The sequence below is a fragment of the Perissodus microlepis genome, chromosome 16 (assembly GCF_051167445.1).
Source record: "Perissodus microlepis isolate ML-2025 ecotype Zambia chromosome 16, ASM5116744v1, whole genome shotgun sequence".
NCBI lineage: Eukaryota > Metazoa > Chordata > Actinopteri > Cichliformes > Cichlidae > Perissodus > Perissodus microlepis.
In genome coordinates this window covers 10,833,462-10,852,745 of record NC_140476.1, presented here as the reverse complement: position 1 = coordinate 10,852,745, position 19,284 = coordinate 10,833,462, and the positions used below count along the sequence as shown (strand labels likewise).

General features: G+C 39.8%; 1 protein-coding gene across 1 annotated transcript; it reads left to right on the top strand.

Annotated features, from left to right (window-relative positions):
* The first annotated feature begins 495 nt into the window (after positions 1-495).
* LOC146370450 (high-affinity choline transporter 1-like) lies at positions 496-11,650 on the top strand. Its single transcript, XM_084908560.1, has 9 exons — positions 496-754; positions 1,951-2,203; positions 2,487-2,600; positions 3,012-3,167; positions 3,335-3,483; positions 3,796-3,939; positions 4,182-4,335; positions 5,869-6,086; positions 7,063-11,650. The coding sequence occupies exons 2-9, from the start codon at positions 2,020-2,022 to the stop codon at positions 7,714-7,716; spliced, it is 1,773 nt and encodes a 590-aa protein (XP_084764686.1). The 5' UTR covers positions 496-754; positions 1,951-2,019; the 3' UTR covers positions 7,717-11,650.
* Positions 11,651-19,284: the final 7,634 nt, after the last annotated feature.

Sequence of the window (19,284 nt, the reverse complement as noted above, 5' to 3'; positions counted from 1 at the left end):
ACTGGGTTCCTTCATAGATCTTTAACAGTAATAGATAGTAGTGCAGGAAGGCGATATAATAAAATACTGTAACTGTGCTGCTTCCAAATGTCTAAAAGTTTACTTCAACATCATGTTGATCAAACGCACGAACTTGCGAGTAGATTGATGTTTTTGGACGAAAAGCCGTCAGAGTTGAATGTGTAATGCGGACTTATAAAGTGGAAATGAATCCTGTGTGCGTGGCTCACATTCTCAACATTACCGCCATACAACAAGCCTTTGCAGTAAAGGCGCCTTGCCTTAATCATCAGCGAGCGAGGACCTGCGCAAGATCATAAATCAGGCCTGAAATGTAACCTGGCAAAGTAAAGGTTTCATCTATTGCCAATATGATATTATGATATTGGAAAGCTTTTCCGCAGAGGTTGTGCGTCATGCCATTCTCTATTAGGTGCTATTTTCGTCCTGCCCTGGAAGACATTTATCCACCATCTACCCACCCTGACAGCACCCAATAAACCCACCACTCCCATTCATCTCCACCCCTCCACCCGCCTCTCCCCCTCCCTCGCTCGGTCCGTCTCCCTCTCTGCTGCCGACCAGCATTTGTGATTTAAAAAACAACATAGTTGAATGGTGTTTGGTCGTCCAGGAGGATTACAGACTGGCACCGCAATATATCACAAATATAATTTGTCTCTTACACTTTTTGAATCTACTTTTGGAGTCCCAGCTGTTGTGATCTATTTAGACCCGTTTTCCCAAAGCAAAGGTAAGAAAATTATATTTTGTAATGACTTTACTAAAATGATATGTGGTTGCCGAATGTAATTGCATTTTACTGCATTGACAATCGATTTAAAGAGAGCTCAATAATTCAACACCGGCCTCTTGGCGCCATGGTGTCAGCGCAACGGGGAACCTCAGGTTTGAGTTTGAGCACGAACCTCATCAATGCAGCTGTTTTTATGAATCTGTTGGAAAACAGACCGGATTTTTTTCCCAATACATCGCCATTACAAAGGAGTGCCCGACTTTTGCGCACAATAGAGTTACCAGAAACATGCAAATGTGGGTGCAAATCTTTGAAAGCGTAAAGTTGAAAATACGTTTTTTGGTTTTTTTTTACTTACTTAAGTCAAGTGACCGAAAGGAATATCTGTAAATGAGGGCGGATAACGCGTGTAAAACACGTTCACCTGTTGTAAAGAACTAACTAAAGTAACACTAATAATGTGCGCACTCTTGGACTGATACCACTGGATCGAGTTTGCGTCGTTTCTGATTCCGATCTGTTGATTTAGTGAAACAAGCTGGAGTCCCTGCTGGATACGGTAAGATTCATGGTCGCAGTATTTCCGAGCAGGAATTTCCAAATCGGTCATTTTATCTAAAATATAGTTTAACCTGAGGAGTTTGAACTATAATTGGCGAGTATATATAAATGTATTACTTGTTACACTTTCACGTTTACTAATTTTAACTTTGACATTTGGTAAAAAAAAAATTATTATTATTATTAGTATTATTATTATTATTGGGGAAAATGATTAGTTGTTCAGGCTAATATAACTTCGGTTAACAAGGAGCATTAAAACTGTAACAGCTGAATATTTGCAGTAAGCGTGCATGTGCGCAGAAAACCTGAAAAAGAAATTTGAAATACTTTGTAATTTCTAACGACGTTGGAAGCGCCTGGCATCACTTGGACTTAGCCAGTATTACATCCGACACACTGGTGATAAAATGCTTCTGTTTTGTTTCTTTTAAGAAATGTATTTGTCACACATTATTGTTTTCAGGTTGATTAAATAGATAGTTTTTGAAATGAAGTTCCATGTAGTTGCAGTTACAGTTTGTCTGCACTCCTTAAAATGCGTTTCTGCGGGTTGGGATTGTGTGTTTTTATTATATCTGACAAAGCACAAATGTATCATTAAAGGGTTTTTTCCCTTTGTTTCTTCCAAGTTTTCTCCATGAGTATCCAGTCCGCGCGCAGCAGCACTTGATCTCGGCGGGGAAGCGGAGAAAAGGAAGATGACCATTCACGTCGAGGGTCTCGTGGCTATCGTGCTCTTCTATGTCCTGATTCTGTTTGTGGGGATCTGGGCTGCGTGGAAGAATAAGAACTCTGGAGTTGGCGATGGCTTAGATCGGAGCGAGAATATCATGGTTGGGGGAAGGGACATCGGCTTGTTCGTTGGTGGATTTACGATGACCGGTGAGTCTTTAAATCTGTATTTCTTGGTGTCTGTTCGACGGCAGCCACGTGCGCATTTTGTCGAATTTTCATACCATGTAAGGTCCAAAAGGACAAAAAATAAATAAACTTTCCATTGACTAGGGTCTTCCGCTCCGTCTTTTACGCACAGATTGCGCAGCGGGCAGAAGTAGAAATTTCCATCACAGTTTTCACCATTATACTCATGCAGTTCGGAAAACTTGAAATGTATATTTTCTTTTGATTTGTTAATTTACAAATAAGTTTTCTTCTTCTTTTTCAGCCACTTGGGTGGGAGGGGGCTACATTAATGGAACAGCAGAATATGTCTACCTCCCAGGCTTCGGCCTGGCTTGGGCACAGGCACCCTTTGGTTATGCTCTCAGCCTTGTAGTAGGTAGGAAACCTAGAAAAACTTGGATAAATATATCTGCTTATAGCGAGATTAAAAAGGGAAAGAGTTGCATCACCTAATGTAGTTAATGTAATGTAGTTTTAATGTAGTTAATGTACTTTTTGCCTAGAAATTCATATGCTTTCCTACTTTTAAGACAGAAATTCATTTACATTAAATTCATATTGATATGATATTTAGGTGTAGGAAGACTGATATTTGTGCTATTAGACTGACATTAAAGTAAATGTAAATTTAAGCTGTGTTGCTGAAGCATATAGAATTTGATCTAGTCATTAAGGTTATTATACAGCATCAGCACACTTTACGTTAAGTTAGTAGTACTGTACAACGTTCTAAAATGCTTCTCTCGTGCTTTTTGTCTGCATTACCTCAACATCTGGCATCACTCAGGGGGCCTTTTCTTTGCCAAACCCATGCGATCACGTGGATATGTGACCATGCTAGATCCCTTCCAGCAGCTATATGGAAAAAGGATGGGTGGTCTGCTGTTCATCCCTGCACTCATGGGAGAAATCTTCTGGTCTGCAGCCATTTTGTCCGCTTTGGGTAGGCATCCCAATGGATGAGATCGTGAATCTCACCACTTTAAATCTAATCTATGCTTTACAATATACTGCATTGTATGCCCAAACTCATTGTGAGTGAAACATCAGGTTACCCAGATTTTAGTGAATATTTTTTTTCTTCTTCACTCTGGTTATATTTCCATGCAGGTGCGACTCTCAGTGTGATAGTGGATATAAATATCAACATGTCTGTGGTGATCTCAGCACTGATAGCCATCTTCTACACACTTGTTGGAGGACTTTACTCTGTTGCATACACAGATGTGGTCCAGCTCTTCTGTATCTTTCTGGGTTTGGTGAGTTTGGGAGCTACTCAACCAGCAGCTCTAATGGTTTTAGCCAATATTTAAACCAAATCTTCTATCAGTTCTAGAAGATTTTTAAGTGACTTTTTAAGTAACATAACTTTAAAAAAAGATCTAAATTTATACACACAGAATCATATCAAAACATGAAATTGATAAAAGCACCTTTTGTATCAACAACACAGGGTAGAGTAGAACTTGATTTCAACAACCAGATTTTGAAATGGTATAAAAATACAATAATTCCATATTTACGTTTTATTGTATTAATGTTGCATTATGATTTTCTTCTTCTCCTTTTAGTGGATCAGTGTGCCTTTTGCTCTGTCCAATCCTGCCGTGTCAGACATCGGTGTTACAGCCAAGAAAACAATCTATCAATCTCCTTGGCTCGGGAAGATTGAGCCTGAAGACAATTGGCTCTGGGCGGACAACTTCTTTTTGCTTGTAAGCCATAACTTTTATCTGAAGTTTCACCGAGAGACAGTATACAACTCTAAAGTCAATTGCAGACACACTTTCACTGAAGTCAAAATGAAAGCATCGTGTTTAAGAGACCCATTCGTGGCACGTAGCATTTAATGGTTTCTTAGTACTGAAATTGAGTTCTTTACTAGAAACAAAGAGATTCACAGTATTCTTTTTAGACTGCTGATTGTAATGCATTGGTTTGGTGTTTCTGTTTCTAGATGTTGGGGGGGATTCCCTGGCAGGTCTATTTTCAACGGGTTCTTTCTGCTTCTTCAGCTACCTACGCCCAGGTCCTTTCATTCCTTGCTGCCTTCGGTTGCTTGGTCATGGCTGTCCCCTCTGTCCTCATAGGAGCTATAGGGGCTTCCACTGGTAATAATACACACAGAGACACAAACACAAATATGCACCCACAGGTGCATCAGACATTATTATTCTTAAAGCTAAAATGGGGGTCCCATAATATTTTAACAAACTGAATTAGATGAGTGTGCAGAAACAGTTCTTTTTAAACAGTGTACCCAAGCGTAGTATATATAATCCTTTCTTTAAGCAGTAATGGAGCTAGCTGTCATTTGCATCCAGATTTACAAGGACAACAAAGACAGGTAGAAGTATGAATCACTATACAGTGCCACCGGTGCTTTATATGCACACACGCTGTTATGTCTGGATTGCAGCTGTTAAATCAGACTTTTTAGGCAAACACACGCTAATCAGAGACTAATCCAAGACGGATGTGCACACGCACAGACATACACAGTGATTAAGCAGTAAATGAAACATCACAAGACAATCGAAACATCCAAGAACCTTATCCTTTATTCAAACGGGAAAGTGTGATCAAAGAGAGCACCCTGGCTTCATGGGGTTGTTTACACCCCAGCAGCCCTTTTCTTTTTTCAGATGTGTAAATGCAGATGTATACAGTGTCTGGAGGGTAAACAGCAGACGGATGCTGTCACGACGTGCAGAGGAGAGAGAGCCATCAGACCATGGCAATTTAGTGAATATTACATCTGAAGAGGAGCTAATTAATCTGGTCCATCTGAAGCCATTACTTGCAGAACTGGCACTAATCAACCACTGCCTATGAATATCTGGGGATGGGTAGAGAAAGACATATATATATAAACCATAGTCGTCTGAATGTTGGCTTAACAAAGATGAGGGTATCAGTACAGCCAGCGTCCATGCATACTTTTGTATCTAATAAGTTCAACATAGCCTGTCAGAACTATTGGCTCCCTTATGATGTTAACCATTATCAATGATTAATCGACAACAGTTAAATGCAATTAATCAACATAATGTCCATAATTATTTAATACTGACTCATATGCTTCCACGGATCATTAACAAACCAGTATATTACCCTCATCTATGTTGAACTGGGGTCTAGTTTTCAGTCAGTATCCAGTTTAATTCGTGCTATTATTACTGTGGCTTTGTTTATTGTGTTTTGACCAACAGCAGATTGAATCTGTGCTGCTATTAAGGCACCTAGGCACATTAAGGCCTTTTGTTTCTCAGCTTTAAAGCATGTGCATCCACTGAGAGCATTAACTTTTTTTGTCTGAAAAGCTAAGGGATCAAAAATTGTAATAAAGAAATCCGTACACTTAATTTTCTGCAGGGTGGCCGGAAAAGTAATGCTATTAATCTTAAAATGCGAATGTGTGCCAGGTACAGTTTGTTCAGCTTTAGTTACGTTGTGTTATTACCTCATGCAAGGCACTTTCTTTCTGTTTTTTGTTCTAACCAATAATTAAGACAAATGCTGATGACTGTTTTTCTAATTTAACACATATATAATCTTGTTTCATAAGAGCCGTAATAATAAGCTGTGAAATTTGCATTGTTTACAATTATCAGTTTTTATCTGTTTTTCATGTCCTGATTCAGACTGGAACCAAACTACATATGGTTCCCTCCCTCCAAAGGATAAGGATGAGTCTGACATGATCCTTCCTATAGTGCTTCAGCACCTCTGCCCACCGTACATCTCCTTCTTTGGTCTGGGGGCTGTGTCAGCTGCGGTCATGTCATCAGCAGACTCATCCATACTCTCAGCCAGCTCCATGTTTGCCAGGAACATTTATCAGCTGGCGTTTCGGCAGTCGGTAAGAGCAATATTCCTAGCACACACATACGTCTGCACAATTTCACCAAGTGGTTCCAAACATCAGTCAGCCTATCGATAAATCAACTTTATTTTCATACGAAAAAAAAACAACCAAACAAGAGCCTACAGCAGAAATTAAATGTGCACTTTATCGAATTTGCTTAATACCCAAAACCTCGAGATGGAAATCTTTGTAAGTTGTTTGTCTTATAATTATTTGTTAGATAATGTTAGATGGTTAGACAATCTGCTAAATTGGTCCCACTGAGATTTCCTGCTATTCATTCCCATCACATTTGTAACAGAAATTAATTTTCAGAATTGTGAAAATTACTGTGCATGCTAATACTGTGCAAAAGTCAACCTGCTTTTCTTTATATTTTGGTGGGAAAATATATTTAGGCATCCTTTTATTGCACTAACTGTGTATTTGGGAGCATTGTCATTCTAAAAAAATGAAAAATGAAACAATTGCTAATCAGATGCTTGCCAGTTTTTCCAAGATCCCCCACACCACTGGTTGAAATGCAAACCCAAACCTCGGTTGTGTTGTAAAAGTGGCTGCAGACACATATTTATACCTCTCTTCTGGTTTCCTTTGAACATATTAATTATGATTGGAGGGAAAAAATAAATACAATTTGGATTAATCACTCGATAAGACCTGTTGCCATTGATTTTAAGACCAAATAGTGCCCTACAGTGTTGTTTTGTTGTACCACTGAGCTCACCTTTTCTCAACATCCAGTTTCCCTGAATAATAAGAGTATGGAGAAGTAAATGAGTGAATAATTTCAAACAGAACCTACATCTCCAAGCGCTTTCGTATCTAAGTGCAACCTCACACGGACACTACTTTAGCTGTAGGCTCTAATCTTTTATCTGAACTGACTTTCATTCAAGTTAACACCCTATTCCCCTCCAGTTGTTATGTTTCTGTCTTTACTCTTTTATCCCTTTCATCTCCCTTACAGGCCTCAGATCGGGAGATTGTTTGGGTGATGCGCCTCACCATCTTTGTGTTCGGAGCTCTGGCCACTGCCATGGCATTGTTAACAGGATCAGTATACGGCCTGTGGTACCTGAGCTCTGATCTGGTCTATGTCATCATATTCCCCCAACTTCTCAGTGTACTGTTCGTTAAGGGCACCAACACCTATGGTTCTGTGGCTGGTTATATCTTTGGTCTTCTGCTGCGCATTGGTGGAGGGGAGCCCTACCTCAAACTACCTCCATTCATCTATTACCCCGGCTGGGTGACCCAGGAGAAGGTCCATCACCTCACTGGAGATGTAGAGCACTTTGTCCAGCAGAGGTTCCCCTTCAAGTCTGTGTCCATGGCGGCATCCTTCTTGGCCAATGTGTTTTTTTCTTACCTGACAAAGTATCTATTTGAAAGTGGTATGCTGTCACATAAGTACGACTTCCTGGATGCTGTTGTTTCCAAGCACAGCAAGGAGATAATGGACAAGGCAACACTGGTAAGCAACCATGATAACATAATTCTTTCAGAGATGGCTCCTGTCAGGCAGGTCTTGGGTGCCTCACTTGCTGGGACCTTTACCAACACGGAGGTCCTCAGTGATGATGGGGCATCTAGTCCAGAGGCTTTTCACAATGAAGATTAGACATTTAAGGCACAAAGTAAACTAGAACCAAGGAATGTAAAGAAGAAGGAACAGTCAAAAGAGGCATCAATATTCTTCAGGAAAATTACTACTGCCACACTGGGAGCCAAATCAACAGAGCATCTGCTGTGGCTTTCAAGTGACTCCAAAAGTTTCTGACGGCAATATGGTGCCTCCTTCTTTTTGAGATTCCTTGCCTAGAAACAGCAAACGGACTCAATCACCTGTGCGAATCATGCCACAGTCATTCTTGTGTTTTCTTATCATGACTCTGTGAAACTTCAACCATTTTCATTTAAGTGCTGCTATAGTGATCGGAGGAACTTTGGATGGATGTACAGCGGGCCTATATGAGCAAGTCTACAAGGATTTGTTGTGGATCATGAAAATAGTGCAATATCTAACCAAGAAACTGTGTCCACATCTACAAGTCATTATTTAAAGCATAATATACGTAAGTTCGTTTACATGCGCCTGACAACTAAGCTTTTATCATACTTTGAGTTTCATGTAGAACAACTTTATTGATAGAGCAATAATATTTTTAGGACCCACATTGTACAGCTAGATACATTTTACTGAATTTGATTTTTACCATGTCTTGTTTAAACCTGAAGACCAGTAGATGCTTGCAAGTTTTATGTTCTGTTTTCAGCTCGATTTAATCTTCTTGCCGTCCATAATTATATGACCAAACCCTGACTTTACCAAATAGAAGATACTGACTAAATCAGCAAAATCCCAAACAGCGTTCCATAAAAACTTTTTTTTTTTTTCATTCACTGCCAACACTTAGCAAGTTAACTACCATCTTTGTTGTATTGACAAGATTACACTAAACAAAAGAGATCAATGAGTGACAGCATAAGAAGAATTCATTGTGGGGGTGTTTTATAGATACAGGGCAAAATTATCATTCATTTGAATGCAATGGGTGGCCCAGTGGTGTTGTGGTTAACACGCTCGCCTTACACCCGAAAGACCACCAGTTCATAACTGGGAGGAGACACAAAGCCAGCCTCAGGAGGTCACAAGCTAGTGTACTCCCACTATTTTGACCCAAGTCAAAATGGCAGGGTGTTGTCAGGAAGGGCGTCCACTGTAAAAATCCATGCCAAATAAAATATGCGGATACATCCTCTGTGGTGGAACTAAGGGAGCCACCGAAAGTACCTATCCATCAGATTAATGAAGCTTCTGCTCAGCTCTGTTTTGATCTTTGCTATTCTTGTCAGTACTGACGAGTCCCTAAAGTTACAACTTTATTGTAACTTTAACCCAATCTCTTTAATGTGAGCTGATGAGACGGTGATAGTGAAATCAAAAAACCAAAACGGCAAGTAAAACGACAACAATAGTCTGGAGCACAAAAGAGTGGTTCTGAGCTCGGTGATGTAGTCATTTGATCCAGTATTTATTCTAAAATAAAGTTTGATGGTCACAGGGAGACATAAAGAATGATCATAAGCTTCCTGCTACTGACACTAAAGTTCTGCACTGAACCTAAATTGTGTGCTGCTGAATCGTCATGAATCAGAGTAATTAGACAGGAGCTCTGACTTTATTACACGCCACCCCGTGACCTTTCTTTCCCCTTGTACTTTCCAGGCAGCCATTGTCTTCCCTTCATTTCAATGCATTATGAAAATCAATTTGCTATCGTTGTTTTTGTCAAACATACAATGGGAATACATCTTTAAACTACCATTCATTTACAGCTGGAATGGTAACACTGACACCAGTAAAAGCACATGATGTTCATTTTGCAAACAGATTTTATAAATGACTGGAACCTAATAGCAGCCTGGAAATAAATCTCGATGCAAGACGCGACAGTGAACTTTGAAAGTAATCAAGAACACTTCAGTGATTTTTATTTTTAACATGAACTCACAGAAGCCATTTTGAAATATATATGTGTGTGTGTGTGTGTGTGTGTGTGTGTGTGTGTGTGTGTGTGTGTGTGTGTGTGTGTGTGTGTGCGCGCGCCTATGATAGTTTGTTTTCTCATCCTAAAGCTGTATTGACTGGCCAGCCACAGCAGGTTAGTGGGGACAGGAAATGATTGTTCCTCCCAGGATGGTGTTAGTAGCACCAGTCATCATCGATCCGGCCCCAAGTCGATCAGCCCTCAGGACATTTGATTAATGCTGCACAGAGGTTCAAAAATGATGGTTTGTAAGGAGTGTGTTACAGTGCGATATTAGTGAAGTGTTACTTGATTGAGCACCCTCATACATTGTTCAGTTTAAGTCCTTACATTGTCACGGGCCTGGCAGTTTCAAACTACCGGACACACTGCTGCCCTGTGTGGAAAAAAGAACAAAAGAAACAAAAAAATCTGTCAAGTTAAGAAGATTTTTGGCATTGTTATGTGTTACTGTTGTCCAGTTGACTTCACTGTGTTTATCTCCTCTTAGCATCGTTGTGGTTCGTTGGTGTCTTTTTGAATCTTATGGACTTGCCTTAATTCAAACGTCAGTGGTAAAAAATGAGTGATTTAGGAACATGTTGAAAAGGTGACATGTATGAAATATTTTTCCATTGAAGGATAAGGCTGGTAATATTCTAGATGTTCTTGTCAACAATTATTACCAAGTGAGACCGAAATCAACAATGTGTTAGTCGGTCTTTTGGTCCTCTCTGACCTCAAAAAGTTCAGCAAACTATACCTGGTTTAAAATTTTCCCTCAAGATCACCTTCTCAGATAGCTTCTTGTGCTGCTGCTATTTTTGCATTGCTTTCTGATAGTCCTGCTATGACCACTTGCTCTGTGAGATTTTATCACAGACCTCAAAATTGTGCACAAACCTCAACATCTCCTTCAAACTGATCGAGGTTTGTAGGTTCAAACCATGAAGGAGCAACATCAGCTCATGAGTACGACAAGAAGGGTGAGACTACCATTGTGAAGTCTTACTGCTCTAGTGGCATCTGAAAAAACGTGACCTCAAACGATGTGAGCACTTGCCAAAAATATAAATGGAGTTGAAGCTTTACTGTGTTGGCACACCGGAGGAGATCAAGTATAACTGGCAGAGGTACAAGTGAATGTGACTGCAACTGAGTGACAAAAAATAGCAGATGTGCTGGAAGCTGTCTGGACTTGCACCAGTAGGTGATCTTGAACAGGCGATGGGTCCCGTTTTAATCTGGAAAGTTTAAGGATTTTAACTGGCTGTTTCCCAAATTTTTTCAACCTTTTACATGATCCTTATTGATCCCAGAAGTATGGTGTTTTGTTTTGGGGGTAGGAAAGCTAAGGTTTCGTCTTCAGTGGCAAAACTTGTTACAATCATATTATTTATGATTTTTAGGCAATTAGGTCGCAATGTAAAAGATCTAGAATAACACCAGCCTTCATCCTTTAAGATGGCAGAATGGCCTTGAAGTTAGTCTACAGAGAGCAAAGGGGACTTGATCCCCATGTGCAGCCATATCAGCTGAGGTATAGTAGGACCTACTAGATCCTGATCTGACCTGAACCAGTTTTGGGATCGATGATAAATCAGCTTCAGCTTCAAACAGGGCGGTCTGGTCTGATGCTATGCAAAGTGTCAGGCAATCTCATTGGACTTAAATGTGAATGTAAATGTTCTCCTCAACAGATGAGTGTGTAGTTTCCAGGGTTCATCCACAAACCCGAGCGCACACGCAGAAAAGAATCAACGTCAGCTGGTGGACTGACACGTTTTTGGCTCTATGTCGTAAATAACAATGACGCTGTATTTTTGTGTGATAAATGTATATACCAGAAAGAAAAAAGAAAAAAGCATAGGAACAAATTAGTTTACCTTTAAATGCAGCACTGAAAATGATGTTTGTTGACAGTGAAATTACAGCTATTTATTTATTTATTTATTCATGCAGTGTCTATAAAAGTATAGTTGTAATTGTGAGGTCACTTGAATAAATTATATTCATTTAGCAAAGTACTGAGTTGGTCTTCTTTCATCTATGCGTACCCACACGTTTGTTCTATAGTGTATTAAATGTAGAGATGAGACAGTAACGGCAGAACGGCATTACGGTAAGACAGTGAATGATAGTTATGGCTTACAGTATGCCTCCAAATAATAAATGTGAGTCGACTGTGTGTGCGTGTGTGTGTGTTGTCTACTAGAGGTTTTAATCTACAGGCTGCCACCCACATGGAATCATCAATCAAAATGCTCACCTCCGAATCTTATAACTGCCAAAACTGTCAAGGCTGTCAATCAGTCTAACGCACACGCACACGCGCACGCACACACACACAAATAAACAGTCTGGACCCCAGCATGACCCCTGGCTGGTGGAAGACATCTTCAAATTGCATTGTTTCCTCCTCACAGTATTACGTTCAGTAAAAGGTGAGTCATGTCCAATACTGCACCAGATTTGTTATACAGGGTGGGCCATTTATATGGATACACCATAATAACATGGGAATGGTTGGTAATATTAAAGTCCTGTTTGTGGCACATTAGTATATGTGAGGGGGCAAACTCCTCAAGATGGGTGGTGACCATGGTGGCCATTTAGAAGTCGGCCATCTTGGATACAACTTTTGTTTTTTTCAATAGGAAGAGGGCCATGTGACACATCAAACTTATTGGTAATGTCACAAGAAAAACAATGGTGTGCTTGGTTTCAACGTAACTTCATTCTTTCATGAGTTATTTACAAGTTTCTCTTTGTTCACAGCCATTGACATGTCGAAGAGGTTAACACGTGAGGAGCGGATCGAAATTGTGTTGATATCTGGTGAACGCAGTAACCGGGTCATTGCAGCAAATTTCAATGCAAGACACCCTACGAGACCACCCATCTCCCATGCTACAGTTAGCAAACTGCTTGCTAAGTTTCGTAAAAACTGGTTCAGTGTTGGATTTGCCAAAATGTGGACGCAAGAAAACTGTCACTAATGAAGAAACATCAGTGGCTGTCCTAGCTTCATTCAGCAAGAGCCCACAGCGTAGCACTCGCCGCATGTCACTGGAGAGTGGCATTAGTCGAACATCCCTTCGGCGGATATTAGCTACTCACAAATGGCACCCTTACAAACTCCAGCTACTGCAGCATCTCAACGAGGATGACCCAGATCAGCGCACAGAATTTGCAGAATGGGCAAAACAAAAATTGGAACAGGACCCTCAGTTCACGCAGAAGATTTTGTTCAGTGATGAGGAAAACTTTTATGTGAATGGTGAAGTTAACAAACAAAACCACCGCTATTGGTCTGACACTAACCCACATTGGATGGATCCCTCCAAGACTGTTGGAACAACAAAAGTGATGGTTTGGTGTGGTATATGGGGTACAACGATAGTGGGTCCATTCTTCATCAATGGAAACTTCAAGGCCACTGGATATTTGAAATTGCTACATGATGATGTGTTTCCCTCTTTATGCACTGAAGCTGGCACGTTCCCTGAGTTTTTCCAGCAAGATGGTGCACCACCACATTATGGGTGCCAGGCCCGAGCATTCCTAGATTAACAGTTTCCTGGAAAGTGGATTGGTCGTCGTGGGCCAGTTGAATGGCCCCCAAGGTCTCCCGATCTGACCCCCTTAGACTTTTATCTTTGGGGTCATCTGAAGGCAATTGTCTATGGTGTGAAGATACGAGATGTGCAGCACCTGAAACTACGGATACTGCATGCCTGTGCTGGCATTTCTCCTGCAGTGTTGCTATCAGTGTGTGAAGAGTGGGAGAAGAGGGTTGCATTGACAATCCAACACAATGGGCAACACATTGAACACATTTTATAAGTGGTGGTCGGAAACTTGTAAATAACTCATGAAAGAATAAAGTTACGTTGAAACCAAGCACACCATTGTTTTTCTTGTGACATTACCAATAAGTTTGATGTGTCACATGGCCCTCTTCCTATTGAAAAAACAAAAGTTGTATCCAAGATGGCCGACTTCTAAATGGCCACCATGGTCACCACCCATCTTGAGGAGTTTGCCCCCTCACATATACTAATGTGCCACAAACAGGACTTTAATATCACCAACCATTCCCATTTTATTACAGTGTATCCATATAAATGGCCCACCCTGTAGATCAGCGGTCTCCAACCTTTTTTGCGCCACGGACCGGTTTATGCCCGACAATATTTTTCACGGACCGGCCTTTAATGTGTCGCGGATAAATACAACAAAATAAAACTAGTACCGGTACCAAAAAAAAGAAGATTTATTCATAACACATGTGAAAAGACCCAGGAAAACCAAGTTAACGATCAAAACGATAACAAAATAACGCTGAAAACCGATAAAAACCCTGAAAACTATACATTTCACACCTGAGCCTCAACTCTCGCGGCCCGGTACCAAACGACTCACGGACCGGTACCGGTCCGAGGCCCGGGGGTTGGGGACCGCTGCTGTAGATTATGGCCACTAGGCATGGCTTTAGTATGCTGGAATACTGTAGATAGTGAAAAAATGGTGGAAATGAGGAAGACCTCAGAGAGGATTCATGGATGTATAGAAGGAGAGGGTAGATGAAAAGCTGGAAAGTGTAACAAGTAATGTAGATGTTTTCTTCCTTAGCAGAGCCCTTTGTGTTCCACGTGCAACCCTGTAATGTTCATCGTGTGTTTATCATCATAAACCTCTGACTGAACTCCCAGCTGATGTCTTTGTGTCTCCATGCATCCACATATGTACTCCCTTTTAACCCTGCAGGCTAGCCTCAGGCATCATAATGCAAACTTTGTCCTCACTGAAGCTTTCTCTGTGTTTAACACAACAAAGAATTCCCTGAACATTCCCTGAACTAGCATGCACTTCACACACACACACACACATATTTCAGCCCTGCAGCACAACTCATGACTTATTCTCTCTAAAATGACAAAAAGTCAGGAAAGCCAGCTGAAAATGCTGATGAAGAAACAACAAATTATAGACTTGGACTCATATCTTTTATTTATTGATTATTTTGCATTTTAAATGCTTTTGAGACTGAAAGTTTAATAAGTGATTGGCTCAGTGCTTAAGTGCAGCTGTTTTTGTGCTTCCAGACACACTGCCATAACTTCAAGTAGCTCTTCCTTTAGAAATCATATTTTGTAAAAAGTATCTGCTGCTTAATTAAATGAATAACAATCCTGCCATGCCATTACTTTATACCCACGTGTCCAGGAAAGGCCCTGGTATGACTTAAAGAGGTTGCCAGCGAATCACAAGCCTCCAATAGCCAATCCTCCTCCTCTTAATGGGGCTAAATAAGATTTCTAATACAAGCTCCCTCTTGGGACTTCTCAAATTTAGTGTTTCCGGGTTCTTAACTCAACCATGAAACATGGAGTCCTCAATTAGAGGTCAGAGAAGGCCTGTCTGGCTCTTTTCTGTCATCGTTTTGCAGCCTCTAGCAAACAAAAGCTCCCAATAGGAGACACTTGGGGTTGCATCATGAATGATGTTGGGTGTAAAAATCTGTCAAATCAAAAATATGTGAAGCTACCTGCTGTGGTGACCCCTTATTAATAAGAGAGTAGCCAAAAGTAGCACTTTTACAATATTGAGCTGGACTTGTCAAACAAGACAAGCTCTGCATGGCGTCTGATCTAAAGGCTGTCTGTATCTGAATGGACTGCTGAATGGTCTGTTTCTGAATGGTGGAGGAGGTTTTACTTTTAATCTGCATCCCAGGCAACTCTAAAATGTTTGGCTGTAGAGAAAGATGGAGAGAGGGGCGAAATACTGTAAGCTATCCATAATTCTTTATGAGACAGTTTGAGCCAAGACTAGATAGCCGCATAGATTTTAACCTAATAGGTTAATAGGAATAAGCGGTAAAATGCATGAACAGCTCAGAGCCAAGTAGCCTACTGGAAACAGAGTGAAAGGTGTGAAAGAAAAAGAACTTGCTTTGATTCTGGCTACAAGCTAAGTTATCCTTAATGAATAAAAGACACTGTGCAAAATGATCATGAGCAATCAGTTAAATCAGTTAAGCAAACAGTTAAGCAATCAGCCTAAGTTAGGAAGCAAACGGAAAAATGAAAACAGTAGCAGATAAAATGCAATAACAGACATAAAGGCATAAAAGAAAAAACTAGAATGCTAAAGAAAGATGTGAGCTGGATGAAGAAAAAAGAGAGCGAGAGAGATGATGTCGTTTATAGAAGTAAATCTTGGCCCATTTAGTGCTTTCTCAATAAGGGCAGTGGATGAGGGCCAGTCTGGAAAACAGTCATCGTCATTATTCACATTAGACTAAGTGCTCCACTTCTCTGGACAGGGGAGGGGAAAAGAAGGAGAGCGAAATAAATGGGAAGGCCAGACATTTACTGTGGCACCCTTAGCTCATATGAGAGATTGCCTGGACTGAGAGTCTCCGCCTACCAGTTATGTCCTTGCTTCTGTCCTTCACCACTTAAGAGCAGATCTCATGGGGAAAAAGTGGACAAAACCAGAGGGTTTTATTTTATTTATTTATTTTTGATATCTCCTTACTAGTTTAAAATGAAATGAACCACATTTCGGAATAAAGGAGAAATGTCTTTATTCACACTAACAAGAGAAAATGCAGAACGTTTGCAAAAACCTTACAAACACTCAAATTTGTTGGCTCTTTATATTTTCAGAGCAATCCTGTGAATCCTAGAATATCACTGATTATGTAATGTTCTCATTCCTGTGTGGCATTGACACCATTGCTAATTAAACTGGATAATTTATTAGGGACACCTTGCTCTTATGAAGTTTGACCCCTTTTTGCCTTCAGAACTGCTTTCAATAAGGTGCTGGGAACTCTTCTCGGGGATTTCTGTCCATTTTAACATAATAGCATCACACAGCTGCTGCAGAGTTTTTGGATGCTCATTAATGAAGTAAATCTCCTGTTTCACCACATTCCCAAGGTGCTCTATTTGATTGAGATCTGGTGAGTATGGAGGCCATGTCCAAGAAACCAGTTTGAGATAATCAGAGCTTTGTGACTTTATGTGTTATCCTGCTGGAAGTAGCCATCAGAAGATGGAACCACTGTTGTCATAACGCGACATGGTCAGTCCCAAGAACATGTTTCCCAAACCATTACACCACCAGCATGAGCCTGAACCAAAAGAAAAATCTGATTCTAGATTAACTGAATCAGCTTTCTGGGAACAAAGTAACAAATTAAAATTAAAGGTGCAATATGTAGGATATCTTCTGTGCTACTTTTTGATCCTGTAGCTGCAATAATAACATACAATCTATACTTTAGTGACATTTCATTGAAATTAATTGAATTTCTCAGAGGTTTTTCTTTAAAAATATAAACACTTTCCACTTAAACAGATTTTGGACATTGATGTAGCTGTTGATATTAAAAGGCAATATATTTACTTTATAAAAATAAAGCTATTTCCTCACAAACTGTCAGGTGTTTTTAAATAATAAAGTACTGTATCTGAGTCACTCATGTAAGCACGGTCATTCATTATCGTAGCTGATAATGTCTAATATACCTCTGCCCAAAGCAGGCTTTTAATGAGTGCAATTAAATTATATGTGTGGTCTGGATATACTCTGGACAATACCTTTGGATAGGTACGGTATCAGGATGGATAATAAGCCATGGTGAATATCATGTCTACAGTAATAGTGTTAAGGTTCAGTGTAATCTATTATAGTCCCCTTTGATTTGTTTGAGATACAGAATGAGTTTGGTCACAAATAGCAAACAGCTGCAGCAAAATATAATTTAATACTTGCTACCATCATGGCATATTTTGGGCGGGGGGGGGGCACTACACATGCTTTTGATCTTTTCCCATTTTGGTAAAGATTAAGCTTTTAGTTGCCACACCCTTTTCTCTTCCTCCTCTTCTTCTTGAACTCACTGACAAAACTTTTTTCTTGATAGCTTTAAATAGTAGCACATTACAAGAAAGTATAGCTAATGGTTTCTTGTTTTGTTTTGTTTTTTTTTTGTTTTTTGTTTGTTTGTTGGGGGGCAGGGGGGCATTGCTTATATCTTATCCTGAATCATTCTGGTCATGGAAACTAGCAACTGGGGCCATAAACTCATTAGTTAAGTGTGTACTGAGGTCATGGAGGACAGGTTTTATGGACTATTTTCCACAGACATTAGTTTCATAGCAGTTTGTGAAACAGTCGCAACTTTTTACAGTAACCTTTTTAATATCATTTTTTTATGTCCTTGAATATGACTTCTCATTACTCTGCTCTTACATAAACCGGTTTCCTATTCATGTAGACCAAATTAATATTTTCCACTTTTATAAAGCATTACAAGTCACCAGATCTCACCAGCCCAGACAGCACCATCCATTGGCATCATGTAGAGTTAGCATTTGCCGCTTAGCGCTGCTTTGCCTACACTCAGTCTGCCTTTTTCTGTGCGACCCACATTGAGAGGGATTTGGTAGTGCTGATGTAGCTAGCTCATGGGAAAGACATTGGGGCGACGTTGCTACACAGTCTTCGAGGTAAACCCACCTTAATTTCATTATTCTTATAAAAAAAAATGTTGTCATTTAGTAAAAGAAGTCAAGCTGTTTTTCTTTTGGTTAGAAAACCAAAGAAACCATGTTTTCACCAGTGAAGCAAATCAGTTATTCTTTCTAACGTGTTTGTAGATTTTACCGTTTTTAACTCTGACTCCATTTAATAGTTTTCAGTCATGTGACCAGCCTGGAGCCCTAAAGGGGACTATTTCTACATACTAGACACACTATAAAACCTGTTGAGCTTTCATTTGTTGCCATCCACAAATATTCAGATCACCTTTTAAAGGAAAAAGATACAACCTATGTAAATGTACAAGTTTTGGGTTGTGATTTACAATATAAAGCACCTGCCACAATATATAATCATAACTAGAACATCAGTTCAGTAGAGTTTTTTCCACTTTATGACCTCACACTGCTGCCAGAATGAAAATGTTCAAAAGCCAAGACTTTTATCACTTAGAAGCAGCATTTTTGATCTGGATAAGTCAATAATGCTGCTGTTTGGAAGGTAAAGGATGAGAAATTCTTCACTGTTAAAGAAATGGTAACTGCTAATTAGCTACTATGTATCCTTCCATCATTAGTTTGAGGCTTATTATAGTCAATGATATGAGTTAGCATATAATCAATATTTCAATATTTTGAGAGGGTTTTATAAAAACATGAATTTAATTAAAACTTATTACCAGTGCTCATATATTGACCCACCATTAACAACGAGAGTTGCTGTGAAGAGGCTATAACTGGACTCAGTGCTTGTACATCAGGATTAAAAGAAAGGTGTTTGTGTGCAGTGTTGTAATCAACACATAGCTAAACTGAGTGTTAAATAATTTGTACATCTAATTATTAATTATCCAGCATTTTGGCTGACTTGATATAAAGTGACAGTTTTCACCTGCAGGTTGGCGTTTCTGTGATGATGTCAAGACACCTGAAAACTTCAGTTCTTCTCTCGTTGTCTTTTGTTTAAGCTGCAGTGACACTGAGGACTGACAGAAGCTTGCGTAAGCGTTTTGTATCTCATCATCTGACATGACTGCGACTTTTTGTTTTGTTTCGCTTTTTTGGGGCATTTGACCGATACACTACACCTATTGATTTTCT

Excerpts from the sequence above, each read along its gene's own strand:
- LOC146370450 (XM_084908560.1), top strand. The coding sequence starts at position 2,020 with ATGACCATTCACGTCGAGGGTCTCGTGGCTATCGTGCTCTTCTATGTC. Across the intron at positions 3,168-3,334 it reads AGCCATTTTGTCCGCTTTGG|GTGCGACTCTCAGTGTGATA; the intron begins GTAGGCATCCCA and ends ATTTCCATGCAG. Across the intron at positions 3,940-4,181 it reads CGGACAACTTCTTTTTGCTT|ATGTTGGGGGGGATTCCCTG; the intron begins GTAAGCCATAAC and ends TTCTGTTTCTAG.